Source organism: Pseudophryne corroboree, chromosome 11 (assembly GCF_028390025.1).
Source record: "Pseudophryne corroboree isolate aPseCor3 chromosome 11, aPseCor3.hap2, whole genome shotgun sequence".
Classification (NCBI taxonomy): Eukaryota; Metazoa; Chordata; class Amphibia; order Anura; family Myobatrachidae; genus Pseudophryne; species Pseudophryne corroboree.
The window spans coordinates 65,314,901-65,340,547 of record NC_086454.1 but is presented as its reverse complement, the minus strand read 5'-3'; the positions used below and the strand labels follow the sequence as shown (position 1 = coordinate 65,340,547).

Below are 25,647 nucleotides of genomic sequence, written 5' to 3'. Positions count from 1 at the left end.
GTGGATGGTGTGGGCTGGTATGAATCTTGCCCTTGGATTAACCAAAATCCTTTCCTCGTACTGTCAGTCTTCTCTGGGCACAGTTTCTCTAACTGAGGTCTGGAGGAGGGGCATAGAGGGAGGAGCCAATGCACAGCCATTCTAAAGTTCTTTATAGTGCCCATGTCTCCTGCGGAGTCCGTCTATACCCCATGGTCCTTACGGAGTCCCCAGCATCCTCTACGGACGAGGAGAAAAAGTTTTACCGGTAGGTTTAAAATCTTGTTTTTACCTCATTCTGACCATTTAGTTGACATATGTCAGGAGTCCTGGGAAAATCCAGGAAAGAAATTCACGCCTCACAAGAAGATGCTGGCTCGCTACCCACTCGCAGCGGATCTAAGTAAAAATTTGGAAACACCCCACTCCAGTGGATTCGCAGGTGGCGCGGCTGGTGGTATCCTCAGCTCTGCCGGTAACTACCTTCACGTCTCTGAAAGATCAGACTGATAAGCGCATGGAGGCTTGTTTAAAGGCAATTTACACCCTAACTGGTGCTGCGCATAGGCCCACCATTGCAGCGACATGGGCTGCAGAGTCATTTGAAACGTGGGCTTGGGAGCTGGAGGTGGAGTTGCCTTCCAATACTTCTGATCATGCTATACAATGTCTTATCTTATATTGTCACAGCTTCTCATTACATTAAGGAGGTGGCTTCTGATGCCGGTATTCTGGCGGCCAAAGCTTCTACTACGTCCATTTTGGCTCGCCGGATCTCTGGGTACGGTCCTTGTCTGTGGATCTGGACTCTAAGAAATCCCTGGAGGTACTCCCTTTTCTCTATCGTCCTTGTGGATGCTGGGGTTCCTGAAAGGACCATGGGGAATAGCGGCTCCGCAGGAGACAGGGCACAAAAAGTAAAGCTTTCCGATCAGGTGGTGTGCACTGGCTCCTCCCCCTATGACCCTCCTCCAGACTCCAGTTAGATTTTTGTGCCCGGCCGAGAAGGGTGCAATCTAGGTGGCTCTCCTAAAGAGCTGCTTAGAGAAAGTTTAGCTTAGGTTTTTTATTTTACAGTGAGTCCTGCTGGCAACAGGATCACTGCAACGAGGGACTTAGGGGAGAAGGAGTGAACTCACCTGCGTGCAGGATGGATTGGCTTCTTGGCTACTGGACATCAGCTCCAGAGGGACGATCACAGGTACAGCCTGGATGGTCACCGGAGCCGCGCCGCCGGCCCCCTTGCAGATGCTGAAGTAAGAAGAGGTCCAGAATCGGCGGCTGAAGACTCCTGCAGTCTTCTAAAGGTAGCGCACAGCACTGCAGCTGTGCGCCATTTTCCTCTCAGCACACTTCACACGGCAGTCACTGAGGGTGCAGGGCGCTGGGAGGGGGGCGCCCTGGGAGGCAAATGAAAACCTTTTTTGGCGAAAAATACCTCACATATAGCCCCCAGAGGCTATATGGAGATATTTAACCCCTGCCAAGATTCACTAAATAGCGGGAGACGAGCCCGCCGAAAAAGGGGCGGGGCCTATCTCCTCAGCACACAGCGCCATTTTCTCTCACAGAAAGCCTGGAGAGAAGGCTCCCAGGCTCTCCCCTGCACTGCACTACAGAAACAGGGTTAAAACAGAGAGGGGGGGCACTGATTTTGGCGATATTGAGATATATATAAAGATGCTATAAGGGAAAACACTTGTATAAGGGGTTGTCCCTGTATAATTATAGCGTTTTGGTGTGTGCTGGCAAACTCTCCCTCTGTCTCCCCAAAGGGCTAGTGTGGGTCCTGTCCTCTGTCAGAGCATTCCCGGTGTGTGTGCTGTGTGTCGGTACGTGTGTGTCGACATGTATGAGGACGATGTTGGTGAGGAGGCGGAGAAATTGCCTGTAATGGTGATGTCACTCTCTAGGGAGTCGACACCGGAATGGATGGCTTATTTAGGGAATTACGTGAGAATGTCAACACGCTGCAAGGTCGGTTGACGACGTGAGACGGCCGACAAACTATTAGTACCGGTCCAGGCGTCTCAGAAACACCGTCAGGGGCGTTAAAAACGCCCATTTACCTCAGTCGGTCGACACAGACACGGACACTGAATCCAGTGTCGACGGTGAATAAACAAACGTATTTCTCATTAGGGCCACACGTTAAGGGCAATGAAGGAGGTGTTGCATATTTCTGATACTACAAGTACCACAAAAAAGGGTATTATGTGGGAGTGAAAAAACTACCTGTAGTTTTTCCTGAATCAGATAAAATAAAATGAAGTGTGTGATGATGCGTGGGGTTACCCCGATAGCAAATATTGGCGTTATACCCTTTCCCGCCAGAAATTAGGGCGCGTTGGGAAACACCCCTTAGGGTGATAAGGCGCTCACACGCTTATCAAGTGGCGTTACCGTCTCCAGATACGGCCGCCCTCAAGGAGCCAGCTGATAGGAAGCTGGAAAGATATCCTAAAAAGTATATACACACATACGGTGGTTATACTGCGACCAGCGATCGCCATCAGCCTGGAGATGCAGTGCTGGGTTGGCTTGGTCGGATTCCCTGACTGAAAATATTTTATTCATATAGAGCATTTAATAGGATGCATTCTATATATATGTACGTGAGATGCACAGAGGGATATTTGCTCTCTGGCATCAAGATAAGTACGTTGTCCATATCACCCAGAAGATGTCATGGACACGACAGTGGTCAGGTGATACAGATCCCATACGGCACATGGAAGTATTGCCGTATAAAGGGAAGGAGTTAGTTGGGGTCGGTCCATCGGACCTGGGGACCACGGCAACAGCTGGGAAATCCAACCTTTTTACCCCAAGTTACATCTCAGCTGAAAAAGACACCGTCTTTTCAGCCTCAATCCTTCCTTTCCCATGAGGGCATGCAGGCAAAAGGCCAGTCATATCTGCCCAGACATAGAGGTAAGGGAAGTAGACTGCAGCAGGCAGCCCCTTCCCAGGAAAAGAAGCCCTCCACCGCGTCTGCCAAGTCCTCAGCATGACGCTGGGGCCATGCAAGCGGACTCAAGGTGGGGGGGTAGTCTCAAGAGTCTCAGCGCGCAGTGGGATCACTCGCAGGTTGACCCCTAGATAGTACAAGTATTATCCCAGGGGTACAGATTGGAGAGTCGAGACATCTTCTCCTCGCAGGTTTCTGAAGTCTGCTTTACCAACGGCTCCCTCCGACAGGGAGGCAGCATTGGAAACAATTCACAAGCTGTATATCCAGCAGGTGATAATCAAAGTACCCCTCCTACAACAAGGAAAAGGTTATTATTTTTCCACACTATATTGTGGTACTGACGCCAGACGGCTTGGTGAGACATAGTCTAAACTGAAATCTTTGAACACTTACATAAAAGGTTCAAATCGAGATGGAGTCACTCAGAGCAGTGATAGCGAACCGGAAAAAAGGGGACTATATGGTGTCCCTGGACATCAAGGATTACCTCCATGTCCAAATTTGCCCTTCTCAACAAGGGTACCTCTGGTTCGTGGTACAGAACTGTCAATATCAGTTTCAGACGATGCCGTTTGAATTATCCACGGCACCCCGGGCCTTTTACCAAGGTAATGGCCGAAAAGATGTTTCTTCAAAGAAAAAAGGCATCTAAATTATCCCTTACTTGGACGATATCCTGAAAAGGGCAAGTTCCAGAGAACAGTTGGAGGTCGGAAGAGCACTATCTAAAGTAGTTCTACGACAGCACGACTGGATTCTAAATATTCCAAGAATCGCAGCTGTTTTCCGACGATACGTCTGCTGTTCCTAGGAATGATTCTGGGCATAGTCCAGAAAAAGGTGTTCCTCCGGGAGGAAAAAGCCAAGGAGTTATTCGACCTAGTCAGAAACCTCCTAAAACCAGGCCAAGTATCAGTGCATCAATGCACAGGAGTCCTGGGAAAAATGGTGGCTTCTTACGAAGCGATTCCATTCGGCAGATCTCAGGGGATTTGCTGGACGAATGGTCCGGATCGCATTTTCAGATGCATCAGCGGATAATCCTGTCTCCAAGGACAAGGGTGTCTCTTCTGTGGGGGCTGCAGAGTGCTCATTTTTTAGAGGGCAGCACACTCAGCATTCAGGACTGTGTTCTGGGGACCACGGATACCAGCCTGAGAGGCTGGGGAGTAGTCACACAGGGAAAAAATTTCCAAGGAAGTGTGGTCAAGTCTGGAGACTTCTCTCCACATGAATATACTGGAGCTAAGGGCAATTTACAATGCTCTGAGCCTAGGAAGACTCCTGCTTCAAAGTCAACCGGTGCTGATCCAGTAGGACATCATCATGGCGGTCGCCCACGTTATCAGACGGGGCGACACAAGAAGCAGGAGGGCAATGACAGCAAGGATTCTTCGCTTGGCGGAAAATCATGTGATAACACTGTCAGCAGTGTTCATTCCGGGAGTGGGCAACTGGGAAGATTTCCTCAGCATAAATGAATTCCACCCGGAAAAGTGGAAACTTAATCTGGAAGTTTCCACATGATTGTAAACCGTTGGGAAAGACCAAAGGTGGTTATGATGGCGTCCCACCTGAAGCGCCAGGTCAAGAGACACTCAGGCAATAGCTGGGACGCTCTGGTAACACCGTCGGTGTACCAGTCGGTGTATGTGTTCCATCCTCTGCTTTTCATACCCAATGTATTGAAAATGATAGGAAGGAGAGGAGTAAGAACTATACTCGTGGCTCCGGTTTGGCCAAGAAGGACTTGGTTCCCGGAACTTAAAGAGATACTAAGAAGGGTCTTGATTCGGCAAGAACCGTGTCTGTTCCGGGACTTACCGCAGCTGCGTTGACGCCACGGCGGGTGAACGCCGGATCCTAAGGGAAAGAGGCATTCCGGAAGAGGTCATCCCTACCCTGGTCAGAGCCAGGAAGGAGGTGACCGCACAACATTATCACCACTTAGGTGAAAATATGTGCCAGGGTGTGAGTCCAGGAAGGCTCCACGGAAGAATTTCAACTAGGTTAATTTCTACATTTCCTGCAAACAGGAGTGTCTATGTGCCTCAAATTGGGTCCATTAAGGTTCAAATTTCGGCCTGTTGATTTTCTTCCAGAAAGAAATTGGCTTCAGTTCCTGAAGTCCAGAAGTTGTTAAGGGAGTACTGCATATACAGCCCCTTTGATGTCTCCAGTGGCACTGGGCGATCTCAACGTAGTTTTGGGATTCCTAAAAAATCACATTGGTTTAAACAACTCAAATCTGTGGATTTGATATATCTCACATGGAAAATGACCATGCTGTTGGTCCTGGCCTCGGCCAGGCGAGTGTCAGAATTGGCGGCTTTATCTCACAAAGCCATATCTGATTGTCCATTCGGACAGAGCAAAGCTGCGGACTCGTCCCCAGTTTCTCCTTAAGGTGGTGTCAGCGTTTCACCTGAACCAGCTTATTGTGGTACCTGCGGCTACTAGGGACTTGGAGGACTCCAAGTTGCTGGATGTTATCAGGGCCCTGAAAATATAGTTTCCAGGTTGGCTGGAGTCAGGAAATCTGACTTGCTGTTTATCCTGTATGCACCCAACAATGCTGGGTGCTTCTGCTTCTAAGCAGTCGATTGCTCGTGGGATTGGTAGCACAATTCAACTTGCACATTCTGTGGCAGGCCTGCCACAGTCTAAATCTGTTAAGGCCCATTCCACAAGGAAGGTGGGCTCATCTTGGGCGGCTGCCCGAGGGGTCTCGGCATTACAACTTTGCCGAGCAGCTACGTGGTCGGGGGAGAACACGTTTGTAAAATTCTACAAATTTGATACCCTGGCAAAAGAGGACCTGGAGTTCTCTCATTCGGTGCTGCAGAGTCATCCGCACTCTCCCGCCCGTTTGGGAGCTTTGGTATAATCCCCATGGTCCTTTCAGGAACCCCAGCATCCACAAGGACGATAGAGAAAATAAGAATTTACTTACCGATAATTCTATTTCTCGGAGTCCGTAGTGGATGCTGGGCGCCCATCCCAAGTGCGGATTATCTGCAATACTTGTACATAGTTATTGCTAACTAAATCGGGTTATTGTTGTTGTGAGCCATCTTTTCAGAGGCTCCGCTGTTATCATACTGTTAACTGGGTTCAGATCACAGGTTGTACAGTGTGATTGGTGTGGCTGGTATGAGTCTTACCCGGGATTCAAAATTCCTCCCTTATTGTGTACGCTCGTCCGGGCACAGTACCTAACTGGAGTCTGGAGGAGGGTCATAGGGGGAGGAGCCAGTGCACACCACCTGATCGGAAAGCTTTACTTTTTGTGCCCTGTCTCCTGCGGAGCCGCTATTCCCCATGGTCCTTTCAGGAACCCCAGCATCCACTACGGACTCCGAGAAATAGAATTATCGGTAAGTAAATTCTTATTTTAAGGCAGACATTCTTTTCTGAGAAGACCTCAACAAGATAGTGGCTGACTTAGCTTCTGCTAAAACAGCATGTCTTCCTAGTACTGTCTCTTCGGTGCCGAAGGCTAAGAGTACTCCATTTCGCTCCTTTCGTCCTTCAGGGAAAGCAAAAGGTCAGGCGTACCTGAAACAGTTTCTCGCTTCCAAACCCAATAAGCCCACACCAAACGGGCCTGGGCTGCCGGTCAGCCTGCTTCCAAAACTGACAAGTCTGCCGCATGACGGGCGGGCCTCCCTCTGGGGGAGCCCAGGGTGGGGATTTGACTTCTACGGTATACCCAAGAATGGTTGAGGACCACTTTCGATGCCTGGGTATGGGAAGTAGTCACTCGAGGTTATGCCGTATTCTTCAAGAATCGTCCCCCTCATAGATTTTGCCTGAGAGATGTCCCATTCGGATCAAGTGAAGGCAAAAAACTCTTAATTCGGTGGTACAGTCCCTCCTGGACACAGAAGTGGTAGTACAGGTGCCTCTGACTCAGAGAGGCAAGGGGTACTATTCTCAGCTGTTCCTAGTCCCGAAACCGAATAGGTCATCCCGGCCCATTCTGAACCTCAAGTCCTTGAACAAATTTGTGAGGGTCTCCAAGTTTCGTATGGTCTCCTTGGACATACAGGATGCTTACCTGCATATTCCCATTGTAGTGTCGCATCAGCAGTACCTGAGGTTTGCGGTTGGCAACCTCCATTACCAATTTCGGGCGTTACCTTTTGGTTTGACCACAGCTCCGCGAGTTTTCACGAAGGTCATGGCGGTAATGACGACTGTACTCCGCTGTCAATTGATCAGGATCCTACTGTACCTGGACGACTTGTTGATCATGGCAAATTCCCCAGAAATTCTCCTACGCCATCTGGATCTGACTACCCAGTTTCTGCAAGCCCACGGGTGGCTCATCAACTGGAAGAAATCTTCCCTGGTCCCTGCTCAGAGCATGGTGCACCTGGGGGCGTTGTTGGACACTCGCAACCAGCGTTTGATCTGGTCTCAGGAGAAAGTCCTGAAGCTTCAGGACAGGATTCGATGCTTCCTACCTCGTCCGCAAGTGTCGATACATTCGGCAATGCAAGTGCTAGGTCTCATGGTGTCTGCTTTCGACATGGTGGAGTATGCTCAATTCATTCCCACCCTCTGCAAAAACTGATTGCCAAGTGGGACGGCCTGCCTCACTGGATCAGGTCTCAAATGATCTCCTTGTCTCCGGAGGTCCATCTGTCACTGAGGTGGTGGCTTCAGGACCAAGGATTGAGCAGGGGTCGTCCCTTCTGGATTTCCAACTGGGTCATTCTGACGACTGATGCCAGTCTAAGAGGTTTGGGTGCGGTGTTGGAGCAACACTCTCTTCAGGGTCGGTGGACCAAGGAGGAGTCTCTCCTCCTGATAAACATTGGACTTGCGGGCGGTGTTCAACTCATTGAACTTGGCCCAGCATTTAACACAGAACAGACCTGTTCGAGTACAGTCGGACAACGCCACCACGGTGGCGTACATCAATCCTCAAGGCGGCACTCGAAGCCGCATGGCATTGAGGGAAGTATCACGGATTCTTCAGTGGGCGGAACGCCATCTGCCAGCCATATCGGCAGTGTTCATTCAGGACGTACACGCCGGAGAGTGGAGCCTCCATCCAGAAGTGTTTCAACTCCTCGTGGGCAAATGGGGCCTTCTGGATGTGGACCTGATGGCATCTCGACACAATCACAAGGTTCCGTTCTTCGGAGCAAGGACAAGGGATCCTCAAGCAGCGTTCGTGGACGCACTGGCAATTCCATGGATCTTTCGGCTGCCATACGTGTTCCCTCTGGTGTCACTCCTGCCCAGAGTATTAAGGAAGTTCAAGCAAGAGGGAGGAATCCTACTTCTGATCGCTTCAGCGTGGCCCGCATGGCATTGGTTCTCAGACCTTCAGGGTCTCTCAATAGTGTCCCCTTCTACTTCCGCATCTCCTCGTACAGGGCCCCTGTGTAGATCAGGATTTAGCCAGATTGGCTTTGACTGCGTGGCTCTTGAAACTTCCGTCTTCAGGGCCAAAAGGATTTTCTGAGGCGGTCATTCAAACCATGTTGAAGGCCCGGAAACCGACTTCTGCTTGGATTTATCATAGGGTCTGGAATTCTTACTTTGCTTTGTACGCATCTAACAATCATGACGCTTACAAGTTTAGTACAGCCAAAATTTTTGGCCTTTCTACAACAGGGCCTGGACTTGGGCCTTCGTCTGGCCTCCATCAAGGTTCATATTTCTGCCTTGTCTGTTTGGTTTCAGAGGAAAATTGCAACTTTACCTGAACATACATTTACTCAGGGCGTGTTGCGGATTCAACCTCCTTACGTCCCACCTGTGGCTCCTTGGGATTTGTCGGTGGTTCTGGAGGCATTGCAAGGGTCTCCGTTTGAGCCTCTTGAATCTGCAGACCTTAAGTGGCTTTCTCTTATGGTGGTGTTTCTGCTGGCTATTGCCTCTGCTAGACGGGTGTCTGATTTGGGTGACTTATCTTGTAGGTCTCCATATCTGATTTTTCACCGTGATCAGACTGTTCTTGGAACTCGACCCGGATATTTACCTAAGGTGGTGTCTTCTTTCCACCTTAATCAGGAGATTGTGGTTCCGGCCTTTGCCTCTCCTGAATGGTCTTCCAAAGAGCGGTCTTTGGATGTGGTACGGGCTCTCCGTATCTACGTGAGAACTGCCTCCATCAGGAAGTCTGATTCTCTCTTTGTTCTGTTTGGTTTTCACAAACGTGGCTGGCCTGCTCACCTGCAGACCCTAGCCAGCTGGATTAGAATGGTGATTGCACATGCTTATGTACAGGCTGGCCTTCCAGCTCCTGCTACCATAAAGGTCCATTCTACTCGGTCGGTTGGACATTCTTGGGCGGTCCGCCGTGGTGCGACCCTTGAACAGTTGTTCAAGGCGGCTACGTGGTCCTCAGTGAACACGTTCATAAGGTATTATGCCTTTGATACTTCCGCCTCCCAGGATGCTTCCTTTTGGAGGCCGGGTTCTTGTGCCTGCTACAGTGCATCCCCTCCCATAAGGAACTGCTTTAGGACATCCCCCAATGTCATTCCCTGTGGAGCCCAGTGTACCCCGCAGCAGAAAACGATTTATGGTAAGCACTTACCGCTTTTAAAACTTTCGGCGCCCACCCTGATGCACTTAGCTTCTTTGGGTTGGTATGGCATAGCTGCTGACACCCTCTCCTGTGGTGAGTGTGTGGTGACATTGGCTACGAGCAATTGACGTCTCTAGTACCTGCTACTGCATTGGACCCCGACTGCGTCACTTCAGTCGCGTCTGTGAGACCTCCTGCCAGGATGCATGGGTCAGAGAGCTTGTTTCTCAGGGCTACAAGCTGGAGTTCGACAGTACTTCCGCACACCCCCAACAATTTTTTAAATCGAGCTTACCAGCTTTGGAGGATATGCAAGTTACGTTGCAACTGGCTATTCGAAAGTTGGTCCAGTCCCATGTTGTTCCATTACCACTACCGCAACGCGGTTTTACTCAGTTTGTGGTGCAGACGCCGGACTGTTCGGTCAGACCCACTTTGAATCTGAAATCCTTGAATCCTTATTTCGGGGTGTTCAATTTCAAAATGGAATCCCTGCGAGCAGTGATTTGTGGGCCTGGAGGTACAGGAATACATGGTTTCCTTGGATATTAAGGTCACCTAACTCCATATTCCGATTTGGCCGCCTCATCAGGCGTACGTGCGGTTTGCCCTGCTGGACGATCACTTCCAGTTCCAGGCTCTACGCTTCGGCCTGTCTACAGCCCCGAGGGTATTCATGAAGGTGATGGCAGAGATGTTTCAACTCCTGGTCCAGGCGGTCAGTGTGCTCCCTTATTTGGACAATCATCTGATAAAGGCAAGATCCATGGAACTTTTGTTGCTCCAGATCAACCGCACCATCCATTTTCTGTCAGACCATGGGTGGATCCTCAACTTGCAGAAGTCCCACCTGGAGCCGACTCAGAGGCTCCTGTTCCTGGGGATGTTGCTGGATACTGTGGCCCAGAAGGTGTTTCTCCCAGAGGACAAGGCGAAAATTCTTCAGGAAATGGTCCGCATGGTGCTCCGACCTACTCGAGTGTCCGTACATCTTTGCATACGTTAGGAAAGATGGTTGCCTCATACGAGGGGAGGAGCCAGCACACCCAGTTGAAGACATTTAAAGTGCACTGGCTGTTTTTGACCCCGTCTGTAACCCATCTTACTAGTTTCCCCCAGTATCCCTTATGGGATCCGGATTGAAAGTCGACAGTAACTAGGTCGACAATGTCTAGGTCGACCACTATTGGTCGACTGTAACTAGGTCGACAGGGTCAAAAGGTCGACATGTTCTAGGTCGACAGGTCAAAAGGTCGACATGAGTTTTTCACAATTTTTTTCTTTTTTTTAACCTTTTCATACTTAACGATCCACGTGGACTACGATTGGAACGGTAATCTGTGCCGAGCGAAGCGGTAGCGGAGCGAAGGCACCATGCCCGAAGCATGGCGAGCGAAGCGGTGCACTAATTGGGGTTCCCGGTCACTCTACGAAGAAAATGACACCAAAATAACATTAAAAATTCATGTCGACCTTTTGACCTGTCGACCTAGAACATGTCGACCTTTTGACCCTGTCGACCTTTTGACCCTGTCGACCTTTTGACCCTGTCGACCTTTTGACCCTGTCGACCAATAGTGGTCGACCTAGACATTGTCGACCTAGTTACTGTCGACTTTCAATACCACACCCATCCCTTATGGACTAAGAGAAAAGGATTTACTGGTAGGTATTAAAATCCTATTTTCTTTTAATAGAAGGCTGGAATGTCTGACTAGATTTATTGTATAATGGACCATCTCGCTGGGGTTCTTGTAGAAATGATAAATTACTGGTGGACAAAGCAAAAGTGTCCCAATTAGTTGCGAAGGAACATCGGGAGCAAAAACAACTGCATGTTTTCCGATATTTTTTTCAAGCTATCTTATTAGGATCACCCAAAAAAAATAAAATTGTGTTTTCGCCGGCCGCAGCTCCGCTTTCGCAGGAAAATTAGGTAGCATTTGAGGATTTGGTTTTACATGCCTGAGGCAGGTGAAACAAAGTCCCTGATGAGCCGCGGCACCCACCAGGCTTATTGGTGCTAATTGGATAACCCCCAGCGTTATAATTGGATACCCACTATTAATGCAGGTATTGTCCACACATAGCAAGACCATCGTTTTGTAGTCAAAACAATTATGGCAGCGGTCATAAAGTATGTATGCTGTGAAGGTGTATAGAGCAGGGGGATCATTTACTATCACGCCCCATACTTTAGCCTTCCCATAGGACTGCATAAAGTCTATTTCTTTTTGTGTATGTCTAGGTGGGGAAATATTTTGTGAAACACTCAATTGTAATTTTACTCTTCAGAACACAAAGCTGTGCAACAAGTTTAATAAATTTCAGAATACAATTGGAAAAATTCTCCATCTGTTCTGCTAGTGTTGGGTTGGGGCTGGGAGACCAGCACTCTGCATCCCGGCGGTCAGCATACAGACCAGGGGATTCCGGCAGCAGAATACCGGGGAAGTGGGGCGAGCGCAACAAAGCCCCTTGCAGGCTCTGTTGCTCGCTGTGCTCACCACAGGTTCTATTCCTACTCCTATGGGGTCTATTGATGAAGCAGTGAAAAGTGTGCAGAAGTCAGCCAGTGGAGAAGTTTCCCATGTCAACCAATCAGCATTGAAGTAACATTTATAATTTGCATACTGTCCAATTGTGCGAAGCAGCTGATTGGTTGCCATGGGTAACTTCTCCACAGGCTCGCTTCTCCACACTTTTAACCGCTTCTTGAATAGATCCCTACGGGGTGTTTTGGACACCCACGAATGGGAATCGTCCCTGTGGGTCGGCATTCTGTCTGCTGACCTCTTGATTGCTCTGTATCCCGAGCGCCAGTCACGTGTGTTAGCTGTTAATTGTAGGGCAATTTTCAGTAGTGGTTAACATGTATTTTTATTTTTTTTATTTTGTTTCAGGTTTGAAGGGCACATAGACCTTTGTCCTCCTGGCATCAACCATTCTGTTTTTTCAGTAAACAAAACCGTTTTGACTGCTATTCAGGAAAAGCTTCCATCCTTTCACCAGCTACTTCTGGACCCTCCAAAAGTAATCTCTGCTCTTACAGTATAGCTATAATGTAACCAGCCATTCACACTAGTTACTTTTAATGATCATTGCCTTGTTCTGCCCATTGTTGCATGTCTTTATTACTCCAGTTTGTTTCCTACCAAACCGTGTATCTGTAAAGGTTGATTTGTGTTTTGCCTTATTTTGATCTTTACATTTCTTTTATTTTTTTAGACTGATGTCATGAAGACAACATGGGGAATACTAGATCCACCTGTAGGAAATACTCGGTTAAATGTGATCAGACTAATAGCAAGTCTTCTGCAGACGAATACACACAGTATTAATGTGGAGTTAATAGAGCTGAACACTGTAGGAGTTATCTTGGTAAGTAGTGGTTTGTTGAGCAGAATCTGTAACTTGCTCCTAAAATAGCACTTTGGTAACATGTGAGATTAACAAAGTTAAAGTACTCTCAAATAAGTAGTAGTTGAAGGCAGGGGCGGATTGGGAACAAAAAGCGGCCCTGGAAAAATTTGTGCTAGTGGCCCCACATGGGCAGCACCAGAGGTGTAAGGTCTAGCTGTGGGCCATGGCAGCAGCACCCTCCCCCCAAGACTTTTCAGATAGTGGGCATGTCTAGCATCAAGGGGGAAGTTAAAAGGAAATAAAATTAAATATTATGAACACATTATATGAAACACCTTCAGAATTTAGGAAACTATATCATTCTTTAGAAAGATATATTTTCTTGCTTATAACAGTATTCCAATCACTATTCACTCAATCTTATATGTCAGCCAAGCAGGCAGACAGGGCATACACTAGATCATCTGCAATCACAGGCTAAGTGGCAAAGTCATTTGCATATATGCAAATTATTTTGCATCTTATTCATTAGGTCTATAAATAGGACCACATGTCCTCAAACAAAACAGGCCCCACTGGTGCGTCGGCCCACCGGGAATCTTCCCTGTGGGCCCTATGGCCAATCCGCCTCTGGTTGAAGGTATAAATTTCTAACCTTGACAGGGTTGTTTAATATTTACAAAGCCAGCTCTGCCAGTCGCAAATTGCATCAAGCCCACTTGGCTGCACATTTCACTAGGGAATGTAAATAGGCAGATCCGAGAGCCTGGCCTCATCTTTGCCCACCCCAATTAGGGAGCCTCCTGAGCAGAGTTCTTAAAATTTTTGTAGCTCAGCTAGTCAGACCAATACAGAAAATTGGTATGTGTGGTCTTGCATATATAATGCGTACTCTTTAATATTCTCTTTCCCAGGACATGTTTTTCAAATACACGTGGAACAACTTCCTTCACACGCAAGTAGAAATCTGCATTGCATTGATTCTTGCTAGTCCTGGTGAGAGTACGGATAGCACGATTAATGAGCAGAACGTTTCAGGGGATCATATCTTATTAAAACACGTGAGTCACCATTCACTTATATTCTTTATCCACTTCATTTGTAGAAATGTGTTTTGGTTTTTTTTTTTTTTTCTTTTCTTTCACATTTGTTTGCTCCTCTCTTGTAGCTGTTCTTGAAATGCCACTTAATAGACCGAATACTTGAAGCATGGTCCTTGAATGAAAAAAGACAGTAAGTATCTCTTCAGAAGTGTCCTTTAACTGCTGGTTTAGTTAAAAGTAGAAGCTATTTGGGAGTCTATTGTATTCACACTATTTTATAAGCAACAATTCGACACGAGAGTAAACTGGGATAAGAGAACGCTGACAATTTTGAATACTAAAAATGTAATTTTAGATCAATTAATAAAATATATATAAAGCATACACATATAGCAATTTAATAAAAACACAGTTGCCTTCAATTCACAAAGAATTTAAATGGCTTAATTGCTATAGAATAAATCAAAGAAGAGGACACTGTTCCATATATGGTCCTTGAGGTGGCCCCAATTCAAATAAGTGCTTAGTAGCCACTTTAGTTAATAATATACACGGAGTACCTGGTAATAGACCACAATACTGAATAATATCCCCACGGATGTTGAAAAAGGCATTATGCTTGACCTCCTTAAAGAAAGATGAAACTCTTACGTGCCCGTTCGGTTGGAGCTGGCAGTAGCATGAGGATGTTTGACTGGAGTTAGGCACGCCTCACGCAAACCTCTAGTGTTTGCTCCTTGTTAGTGTGTTTAAATGCAGGTAGCATCTCTAATGTAATACACCGTTTAACAGCGACGAGCCTCTTACTCCATCAAGTTCCCGGCACTACATCCATCCGAGGGAGGACAACGTCCGCGGTCTCTGTAAAGGGGGTCAAAGTAAACCAGGATCCTCCATAAAATAAAGCAGATAGGTGCATGCTCAGTATCCTTGTACCAGTGGTCCTTGACGTGTTTCTCTGCCGTTAACGCTTGCGGTTTCCTCAGAAGGAAAAGGGAGCGCTACCATCAGTCCTGTCATGCCAACAGTAAAGCATCCTGAGACCATTCATGTGTGGGGTTGCTTCTCGGTCAAGGGATTGGGATTACTCACAATTTTGCCTAAGAACACAGCCATTAATAATGAATGGTACCAAACCATGCTCCAAGAGCAACGTCTCCCAACCATTCAACAGTTTGGTGATGAACAGTGCCTTTTCCAGCATGATGGCGCATCTTGCCATAAGGCAAAAGTGATAACTAAGTGGCTCGGGGAACAAAACATTGAAATTTTGGGTCAGTGGCTAGGAAATTTACCCAGACCTTAATCCCATTGAGAATTTGTGATTAATCCTCCAGAGTGTCCTGAGGATGTTCAACACTGCCCGGCTTCAAAAAAAACAAAGGGCCGCCTGATTCCTCAATTCTCGGGATTGGCGCTTCCAATCCCAGGATTAAATACCAGCCGTTTTTTGGCCTAAATCCCAGGATCCTGCCGATCCCGGGATTTGCCTCCCAGCTCAAGGGGCGGGTGGACAAACAAAAACCCACATTCTGACAAACTCCAAGCATTGATTAGGCAAGAATGGGCGGCCATCAGTCAGTATGTGGCCCAGAAGTTGGTTGACAGCATGCCAGGGCGAATTACAGAAATCTTGAAAAAATATTTTTGCATAAACTTAATCTAATGCTCAATAAAAGCCTTTGACACGTATGAAATGCTTGTAATTTTACTTCAGTATACCGTAGTAACCTCTGCCAAAAAAGTCTAAAAACAAGAAAGTAGCAAACTTTGTGGAAAAACAATATTTGTTACATTCTCAACTTTTGGCCACTGCTGTACACTACTCGGGAGGCATTCAGTTTACCGGTAGTCTGTATCCCGGCTGTCAGGAGAGCGTTGCCAAAATCCTGATCGCCACCCGAAAGCCCCACTCATGTGTTGGTCCATGCCACCACACGAGGGGAAATATAACCCTGTGGCGTCACCGGGACTGAAGCGTGGTGATACCACGAGGGGACACAATGTGCTCACTGCCGGTATTCGGCTGTCGGGATCCCGGCATCTTTCTCCTGACTGCCAGGATATCATACTGATCCCCACTGCTCAGAGTATTCACAAACTTCATGTCTCCCATGATGGCTTTTCAAAGAACAAAAGGCATCACACTCATACCTCTATCTGGAAGACCTGTTGATCAACGCAGCTTCAGAGTCCTACAAGTGAAACAAGTGAAACTCAGAAAATTAGAATATCGTGTAAAAATTAATTTATTTCAGTGATTCAACTTTAAAAGGTGAAACTAATATATTATATAGACTCATTACATGCAAACTGAGATTTTAAGCCTTTATTTGTTATAATTTTGATGATTGTGGCTTACAGTTTAAGAAAACCACAAATCCAAAATCTCAAAATTTAGAATTACATATAATCAATGTACTTTGTAAGATTTTTTTTTTTTTTCTCCCAAACCCCCCCTCCTATGTTTCTACTGAAATGTTAATCTTGTAGATGGCAGCTGCCTTGTCACTTACGGATTCTGCAATTGTTTGGAAAGTTAGCCGATCTTTGTTACATGTTCAGATATATTTCAGGTCTGAAGGAGGACAGCGGTACGGATACATGGGCCACTTAACGAGAATCGCAAACTGTATAGTGCACAGCATTGAAAAGGGGCCAAACAGTACACTAGCACATCAACTTATTAAAGGTATGTGCAGCTGTATTTATTCTTGTGTTTTTTTTTATTTTTTGCAAGGCTAAGCTACGCTTATATGATGGCAGCCTTAAGTGTCCTTGTGTGATTTAACTCTTAAACGACCACCCGTGACTCTTATTTCTCTAGCATCCATAGGTGATATTGGGGAGACTTAGTACGATGGGGTATAGACGGGGTCCAGAGAAGCCGGTGCACTTTATACTTCTTCACTGGGTGTGCTGCCTCCTCCCCTCTATGCCCCCTCCCACAGGCAATTTAGAAAAAAGTGCCCTCAGGAGAGGGTGCACAACTCTGCAGCTCCAGAGAGTTTTTTTAAGTTTGTTATATTCGGTATGCTGTTTGGACCAACAGCATACCTGCACCGTGGGAGTTGGTGGGATGGTCACCGGCCTTGCGAGGTGTCCGTGACGCTTCCCAGCTGCAGGACCACCGTCCTGAGAGGTTGTTTGTTCAGCGGGTCACTGCACCTTAGCTGTCGCAATCACAGCACACCGCACACCCCTAACAAATGCCTGAAGGTGAAGACTGTGGTGAGTAGAAGCCGGGGGCCCCGCTAGGGGGGCACTCCGGTTCAAAGTGCGGCTGAATGCGGGCGCGGCATATGGGATGCTCCTGGGGAGACCCACTAGAGCCCCCCTCCGTGTAAACTGGCTCAGGATGGCTTAAACTAGCACTGGTGCAATGTTTTTAAGCGTGTTTGGAGACATTGCCAGTATAAAAAACCGCTGTAGCCTCTGCGCCATGGGGGGGAAAGAGGGGGCGGAGCTACCTCAGAGCGGAACCAGAGGCATTTTGGCACTTTCCTCTGCTTACTGCAGCAGCACACACAGCGCTTCCTGACTCCCAAGACGTGCTGGAAAACTGGTACAGGGTGTAGCAGAGGGGGAGAGCCGCTATTATACACAATCTGGGTCCTCTACAGGACAGAATTTATTAGTGTTTCACTGTAATATAATTAGCAGACAGCCTCACTGGGGCTGTACAACTAGGAGTGTGCTGGTGTCTCTCTGTGTGTGTGTCTCCTCTCGCATTAAGGGCAGGCTTGACCAGTATTACGGTCTGTGTGTATGTTATTGTGATTATTGTAAGCATGAGTAAACACAAACTCTGTACTGTATGCCACACAAGATTCTCTCCCTTATCTACTGATTCTGTTTCATGTGAACAATGCAGCCAATCTTCACAACTCAGTGAAGAGCTGGGGGAGAGGGTCCAGAGCCCTCCTGGCTAGAGGCTTTTAAAACTGTGATGTCTGATATGTCATCACAACTGTCAGCTAATGTACAGAAGATTCAACTACTACAACAGGCTGTTTCAGATTTAGCTATTAGGGCAGATGTTACACAGCCTTCCATCTCTGCGGGTCCACAAAAGCGTGGTTTACCCTCCATACTCTCTGATTCAGATGGGGAGGACTTAGATCCCATTAGTGGGGATCCTGATTCTGCTCAGGGTTTTAAACCCCTCGTTCTAGCTATATGAGACGTGTTAAAGCTCCCTCTAGAGTACTTTGCGTCACAGCAGTTGTTTTTTCTTTACACAAAACAAGCCAAATGTCACTTTCCATGATTCTGCAGAGTTAGATGACCTATTTAAGTTGGCCTGGAAAAATACAGACAAAAAATGTCAAATGTTTTTGCGCACTTTCTCATTTGATCCTGCAGGTAGGAAATTCTGGTAAGAGCCCCCGGGGGTTGACGTATCAGTCTCTCGACTGTCCAAAAAGGCGGTGCTGCCTGCCCTTGCCTCCTTTACCATGAAGGATACTGGGGATAGAAAGATAACTACCCTCAAATCTATTTACATGGGAGCCGGTATATCGCAGAGGCCGGTCATAGCAGGTTGCTGGATGACCCATGCCATTCACACGTGGGCTACTCAGATTCAGGAGGGTCTCTCAGGGTTTATGCCTCTGGTCACTATGGGGACTCTCCTCAAGTACATACAGGACACTACACGCTTCCTGTGTGACTCGCTCAAGGACATGGGGAATATTAATGCTAGGACTTCTGCAGTGTCGTGACGCAGGGCTTTGAGGTTGCATCATTGTATAGCAGATGCAGAATCAAAGCGCAATGTGGAATCCATCCCATTTTCACGGGAATGGCTCTTTGGGGTTGAGTTGGATACGTGGATTTCCAAAGTCACTGCTGGGAAATCCACATTTCTCCCCTCTGTTGCTCTGCCGGCTAGGCGTTCCTACCCAGGGCCGTCTGTTCAGTCATTTCAATATAACAGATTTCGTTCTAGGGCCTCCAATGCAAACAGGGGTGCCAGAGGTAAGTCCAAAAGACATGCAACCACCGGTTCTCAGGAATAGAGCACCAGTTCTGCTTCCACTAAGTCCTCAGCATGACTCTGCCCATCCACCCCGAGGAGATCTCGAGGTGGGAGCCCAACTGCGTCACTTCAGCCGCATCTGGGAAAGCTCCTGCAAAGATACCTTGGTAAGGAGCATCATTTCTCAGGGCTATAAGCTGGAGTTCAACGGTGCTCCTCCCCAACGATTTTTCAAATCAAACTTACCAGCTTTGGAGGATACGCAGGTTACGTTACACCAGACCATCCGAAAGTTGGTCCAGTCCCACATCATTGTTCCGGAACCGATACCACAACAAGGCAGGGGTTATTACTCCAACCTGTTTGTTGTTCCAAAGCCAGACAGCTCAGTACGGCCCATTTCTCTAACGTCCTAGTGGATGCTGGGGACTCCGTCAGGACCATGGGGAATAGCGGGCTCCGCAGGAGACAGGGCACATCTAAAAAAGCTTTTAGGTCACATGGTGCGTACTGGCTCCTCCCCCTATGACCCTCCTCCAAGCCTCAGTTAGGTTTTTGTGCCCGTCCGAGAGGGTGCAATCTAGGTGGCTCTCTTAAAGAGCTGTTTAGAAAAGTTTTTTTTTAGGTTTCAATCTCAGTGATTCCTGCTGGCAACAGGATCACTGCATCGAGGGACTTAGGGGAGAGATATCCAACTCACCTGCGTGCAGGATGGATTGGAGTCTTAGGCTACTGGACACAGCTCCAGAGGGAGTCGGAACACAGGTCAGCCTGGGGTTCGTCCCGGAGCCGCGCCGCCGATCCCCCTTACAGACGCTGAAGAAACGGCAGAACGGAGGTCCGGAAAACAGGCGGCAGAAGACTCCACAGTCTTCATGAAGGTAGCGCACAGCACTGCAGCTGTGCGCCATTGTTGTCACACGGCTCACTGACTCAGTCACGGAGGGTGCAGGGCGCTGCTGGGGGCGCCCTGGGCAGCAATATAATTACCTTTAGTGGCAAAAGAAATACATCACATATACCCATTAAGGCTATATGTATGTATTTTGACCCAGGCCAGTTTCTTAAAAACCGGGAGAAAAATCCCGCCGAAAAAGGGGCGGAGCTTATTCTCCTCAGCACTCAGCGCCATTTTCCTGCTCAGCTCCGCTGGTGAGGAAGGCTCCCAGGACTCTCCCCTGCACTGCACTACAGAAACAGGGTAACAAAGAGAAGGGGGGCATAAATTGGCGATATTTATATATTAAGAGCGCATATATAGTAAACAACACCTTCTAGGGTTGTTTTTATACATTTATAGCGCTTTTGGTGTGTGCTGGCAAACTCTCCCTCTGTCTCCCCAAAGGGCTAAGGGGTCCTGTCTTCGATTAGAGCATTCCCTGTGTGGCTGCTGTGTGTCGGTACGTGTGTGTCGACATGTATGAGGACGATGTTGGTGTGGAGGCAGAGCAATTGCCGATGATGGTAATGTCACCCCCTAGGGAGTCGACACCGGAATGGATGGCTTTAGTTATGGAATTACGTGATAATGTCAGCACACTGCAAAAGTCAGTTGACGAAATAAGACGCCCGGCAAACCAGTTAGTACCGGTTCAGGCGTCTCAGACACCGTCAGGGGCTGTAAAACGTCCTTTACCTCAGTCAGTCGACACGGGTACCGACACAGATGAATCTAGTGTCGACGGTGAAGAAACAAACGTATTTTCCAATAGGGCCACACGTTATATGATCACGGCAATGAAGGAGGCGTTACAGATCTCTGATACTGCTGGTACCTCAAAAAGGGGTATTATGTGGGGGGTGAAAAAACTACCTGTATTTTTCCCAGAATCAGAGGAATTGAATGATGTGTGTGATGAAGCGTGGGTTACCCCCGATAGAAAATTGCTAATTTCAAAGAAGTTGTTGGCATTATACCCTTTCCCACCAGAGGTTAGGGCGCGCTGGGAAACACCCCCTAAGGTGGATAAGGCGCTCACACGTTTATCAAAGCAAGTGGCGTTGCCGTCTCCTGATACGGCCGCCCTCAAGGATCCAGCAGATAGGAGGCTGGAAACTACACTGAAGAGTATATACACACATACTGGTGTTATACTGCGACCGGCAATAGCCTCAGCCTGGATGTGCAGTGCTGGGGTAGTGTGGTTGGATTCTCTGACTGAAAATATTGAGACCCTGGATAGGGACAGTATTTTATTGACTCTAGAGCAATTAAAGGATGCTTTTCTTTATATGCGAGATGCTCAGAGGGATGTTTGTACTCTAGCATCAAGAGTAAGCGCGATGTCCATATCTGCCAGAAGAAGTTTATGGACGCGACAGTGGTCAGGTGATGCGGATTCCAAGAGGCATATGGAAGTATTGCCATATAAAGGAGAGGAATTGTTTGGGGTCGGTCTTTCGGACCTGGTGACCACGGCAACTGCCGGCAAATCCACCTTTTTACCTCAGACCCCTTCACAACAGAAAAAGACACCGTCTTTTCAGCCGCAGTCCTTTCGCTCCTATAAAAAGCGACCAAAAGGACAGTCTTATCTGCCGAGAGGCAGAGGAAAGGGTAAGAAAGGGCAGCACGCAGCCCCTGCCCAGGAACAGAAGCCCGCCCCGGCTTCTACAAAGCCATCAGCATGACGCTGGGGCTTTACAAGCGGACCCAGGAACGGTGGGGGGTCGACTCAAGATTTTCAGCAATCAATGGGCTCACTCACAAGTGGACCCGTGGGTCCTGCAGATAATATCTCAGGGTTACATGCTGGAGTTCGAAAGGTTTCCCCCTCGCCGGTTCCTAAAGTCTGCTTTACCAACGTCTCCCTCAGAAAGGACGTCGGTTTTGGAAGCCATTCACAAGCTGTATTCTCAGCAGGTGATAGTCAAGGTACCCCTCCTACAACAGGGAAAGGGGCATTATTCCACTCTATTTGTGGTACCGAAACCGGACGGTTCGGTAAGGCCTATTCTAAATCTGAAATCCTTGAACCTGTACATACAGAAATTCAAGTTCAAGATGGAGTCACTCAGGGCAGTGATAGCGAATCTGGAAGAAGGAGACTTTATGGTGTCCTTGGACATAAAAGATGCTTATCTACATGTCCCGATTTACCCCTCACACCAAGGGTATCTCAGGTTCGTGATACAAGACTGTCATTATCAGTTTCAAACGCTGCCGTTTGGTTTGTCCACGGCCCCTCGGGTCTTTACCAAGGTAATGACCGAAATGATGGTTCTTCTACGAAGAAAAGGCGTATTAATTATCCCTTACTTGGACGATCTCCTGATAAGGGCAAAGTCCAGAGAACAGCTGGAAGTCGGTGTGACGCTAACACAAGTAGTGCTTCAGCAACACGGGTGGATTCTAAATCTTCCAAAATCTCAATTGACCCCGACAACGCATCTGCTGTTCCTGGGTATGATTCTGGACACGGTTCAGAAAAAGGTATTTCTCCCGGAAGAGAAAGCAAGGGAGTTATCCGAACTTGTCAGGAACCTCCTAAAACCAGGAACGGTGTCAGTACATCAATGCACAAGAGTCCTGGGAAAGATGGTGGCTTCGTACGAAGCGATTCCATTCGGCAGATTCCATGCACGGACATTTCAGTGGGATCTGCTGGACAAATGGTCCGGATCGCATCTGCACATGCATCAGCGGATAACACTGTCACCGAGAACAAGGTTGTCTCTCCTGTGGTGGCTGCAGACTGCCCATCTGTTAGTGGGCCGCAGATTCGGCATACAGGACTGGGTCCTGGTGACTACGGATGCCAGCCTACGAGGTTGGGGAGCAGTCACAAAGGGAAGAAACTTCCAGGGCGTGTGGTCAAACCTGGAGACGTCTCTTCACATAAATATACTGGAGCTAAGAGCGATCTACAATGCTCTAAGTCTGGCAAAACCGCTGCTTCAGGGTCAGCCGGTGTTGATCCAGTCCGACAACATCACGGCAGTCGCCCACGTAAACCGACAAGGCGGCACGAGAAGCAGGAGTGCAATGGCAGAAGCTGCAAGGATTCTGCGCTGGGCGGAGAATCATGTCATAGCACTGTCAGCAGTGTTCATCCCGGGAGTGGACAACTGGGAAGCAGATTTCCTCAGCAGACACGACCTTCACCCGGGAGAGTGGGGACTTCATCCAGAAGTTTTCCACATGATTGTGAACCGTTGGGAAAAACCAAAGGTAGACATGATGGCGTCTCGCCTCAACAAAAAATTGGACAGGTATTGCGCCAGGTCAAGAGACCCTCAGGCAATAGCTGTGGACGCTCTGGTAACACCGTGGGTGTACCAGTCAGTGTATGTGTTCCCTCCTCTGCCTCTCATACCAAAGGTACTGAGAATTATACGGAAAAGAGGAGTAAGAACGATACTGGTGGCTCCGGACTGGCCAAGGAGAACTTGGTATCCGGAACTTCAAGAGATGCTCACGGAGGATCCGTGGCCTCTACCTCTAAGAAGGGATCTGCTTCAGCAGGGACCTTGTATGTTCCAAGACTTACCGCGTCTGCGTTTGACGGCATGGCGGTTGAACGCCGGATTCTAAAAGAAAAGGGCATTCCAGAGGAAGTTATTCCTACCTTGATTAAGGCTAGAAAGGAAGTGACTGTACAACATTATCACCGCATTTGGCGAAAATATGTTGCGTGGTGTGAGGCCAAGAAGGCTCCAACGGAAGAATTTCAATTGGGTCGATTCTTACATTTCCTGCAAGCAGGATTGTCTATGGGCCTAAAATTGGGGTCCATTAAAGTTCAAATTACGGCCTTATCAATTTTCTTCCAGAAGGAATTGGCGTCAGTGCCTGAAGTACAAACTTTTGTCAAAGGTGTACTACATATACAACCCCCAATAGTGCCTCCAGTGGCACCGTGGGATTTGAACGTGGTTCTAAATTTTCTCAAATCTCATTGGTTTGAGCCGTTAAAATCGGTAGAATTAAAATACCTTACATGGAAGGTAACCATGCTGTTGGCCCTGGCTTCTGCCAGGAGAGTTTCAGAGTTGGCAGCTTTGTCATACAAGAGCCCATATCTGATATTCCATTCGGACAGGGCAGAATTGAGGACACGTCCTCAATTTCTCCCTAAGGTGGTTTCGGCATTTCACTTAAACCAGCCTATTGTGGTGCCTGCGGCTACTAGCGACTTGGAGGACTCCAAGTTACTGGACGTTGTCAGAGCATTAAAAATATATATTTCAAGGACAGCTGGAGTCAGAAAAACTGACTCGTTGTTTACATTGTATGCACCCAACAAGATGGGTGCTCCTGCGTCTAAACAGACGATTGCACGTTGGATCTGTAGCACAATCCAACTTGCACATTCTGTGGCAGGCGTGCCACAGCCTAAATCTGTAAAGGCCCACTCCACAAGGAAGGTGGGCTCATCTTGGGCGGCTGCCCGAGGGGTCTCTGCATTACAACTTTGCCGAGCAGCTACGTGGTCAGGGGAGAACACGTTTGTAAAATTTTACAAATTTGATACTCTGGCTACAGAGGACCTGGAGTTTTCTCATTCGGTGCTGCAAAGTCATCCGCACTCTCCCGCCCGTTTGGGAGCTTTGGTATAATCCCCATGGTCCTGACGGAGTCCCCAGCATCCACTAGGACGTTAGAGAAAATAAGAATTTACTTACCGATAATTCTATTTCTCATAGTCCGTAGTGGATGCTGGGCGCCCATCCCAAGTGCGGATTGTCTGCAATGCTTGTACATAGTTATTGTTACAAAATCGGGTTATTACTGTTGTTGTGAGCCATCTTTTCAGAGGCTACTTCGTTTTGTTATCATACTGTTAACTGGGTTCAGATCACAAGTTGTACGGTGTGATTGGTGTGGCTGGTATGAGTCTTACCCGGGATTCAAGATCCTTCCTTATTGTGTACGCTCGTCCGGGCACAGTACCTAACTGAGGCTTGGAGGAGGGTCATAGGGGGAGGAGCCAGTACGCACCATGTGACCTAAAAGCTTTTTTAGATGTGCCCTGTCTCCTGCGGAGCCCGCTATTCCCCATGGTCCTGACGGAGTCCCCAGCATCCACTACGGACTATGAGAAATAGAATTATCGGTAAGTAAATTCTTATTTTTGAATCTAAAGTCATTGAACCCTTACCTAAAGGTTTAAGTTAAAAATGGAATCCCTGAAGGCAGTGATTGCGGGCCTGGAAGAACAGGAGTTCCTGTTTTCCTTGGATATAAAAGACGCCTACCTTCATATTCCAATTTGGCTACCTCATCAGGCTTTTCTGAGGTTTGCCTTACTGGACGATCACTACCAGTTCCAGGCACTACCCTTTGGCCTGTCCACAGCTCCGAGGGTGTTCACGAAGGTGATGGCGGAGATTATGTTTCAACTCCGGGTCCAGGGGGTCAGTGTTGTCCCTTACCTGGACGATCTTCTGATAAAAGCAAGATCCAGGGAGCTTTTACTGTTTCCATATCGATCACACTATCCAACTTCTGTATCACCATGGGTGGATTCTCAATCTACAGAAGTCCCACCAGGAACTGTCTCAGTAGCTCCTGTTCTTGTGGATGTTATTGGATACGATGGCCCAGAAGGTGTTCCTCCCGGAGGACAAGGTGAGAACACTTCAGGAGATAGTCCGCATGGTTCTCCGACCTGCTCGTGTATCCATCCATCTTTGCATCAGATTGTTGGGGAAGATGGTCGCCTCCTACTTCCTCAGTCGTCACGGCCTCCACCCGGGACAGTGGGGTCTCCACCCTCAGGTGTTCCACCAGATCACCCACTGGTGGGGCTGCCCG

General features: G+C 47.9%; 1 protein-coding gene across 11 annotated transcripts in view; it reads left to right on the top strand.

Moving 5' to 3' along the window:
- PPP6R3 (protein phosphatase 6 regulatory subunit 3) overlaps positions 1-25,647 on the top strand; it is a 318,072-nt gene that overhangs the window by 153,770 nt on the left and 138,655 nt on the right. For all 11 annotated transcript variants that reach the window (XM_063944360.1, XM_063944362.1, XM_063944364.1 and 8 more), the window contains 5 exons: positions 12,407-12,536; positions 12,732-12,884; positions 13,781-13,927; positions 14,035-14,099; positions 16,486-16,601. In XM_063944360.1, coding sequence (XP_063800430.1) covers positions 12,407-12,536; positions 12,732-12,884; positions 13,781-13,927; positions 14,035-14,099; positions 16,486-16,601 — 611 coding nt within the window. The remainder of the gene's footprint in view (positions 1-12,406; positions 12,537-12,731; positions 12,885-13,780; positions 13,928-14,034; positions 14,100-16,485; positions 16,602-25,647) is intronic.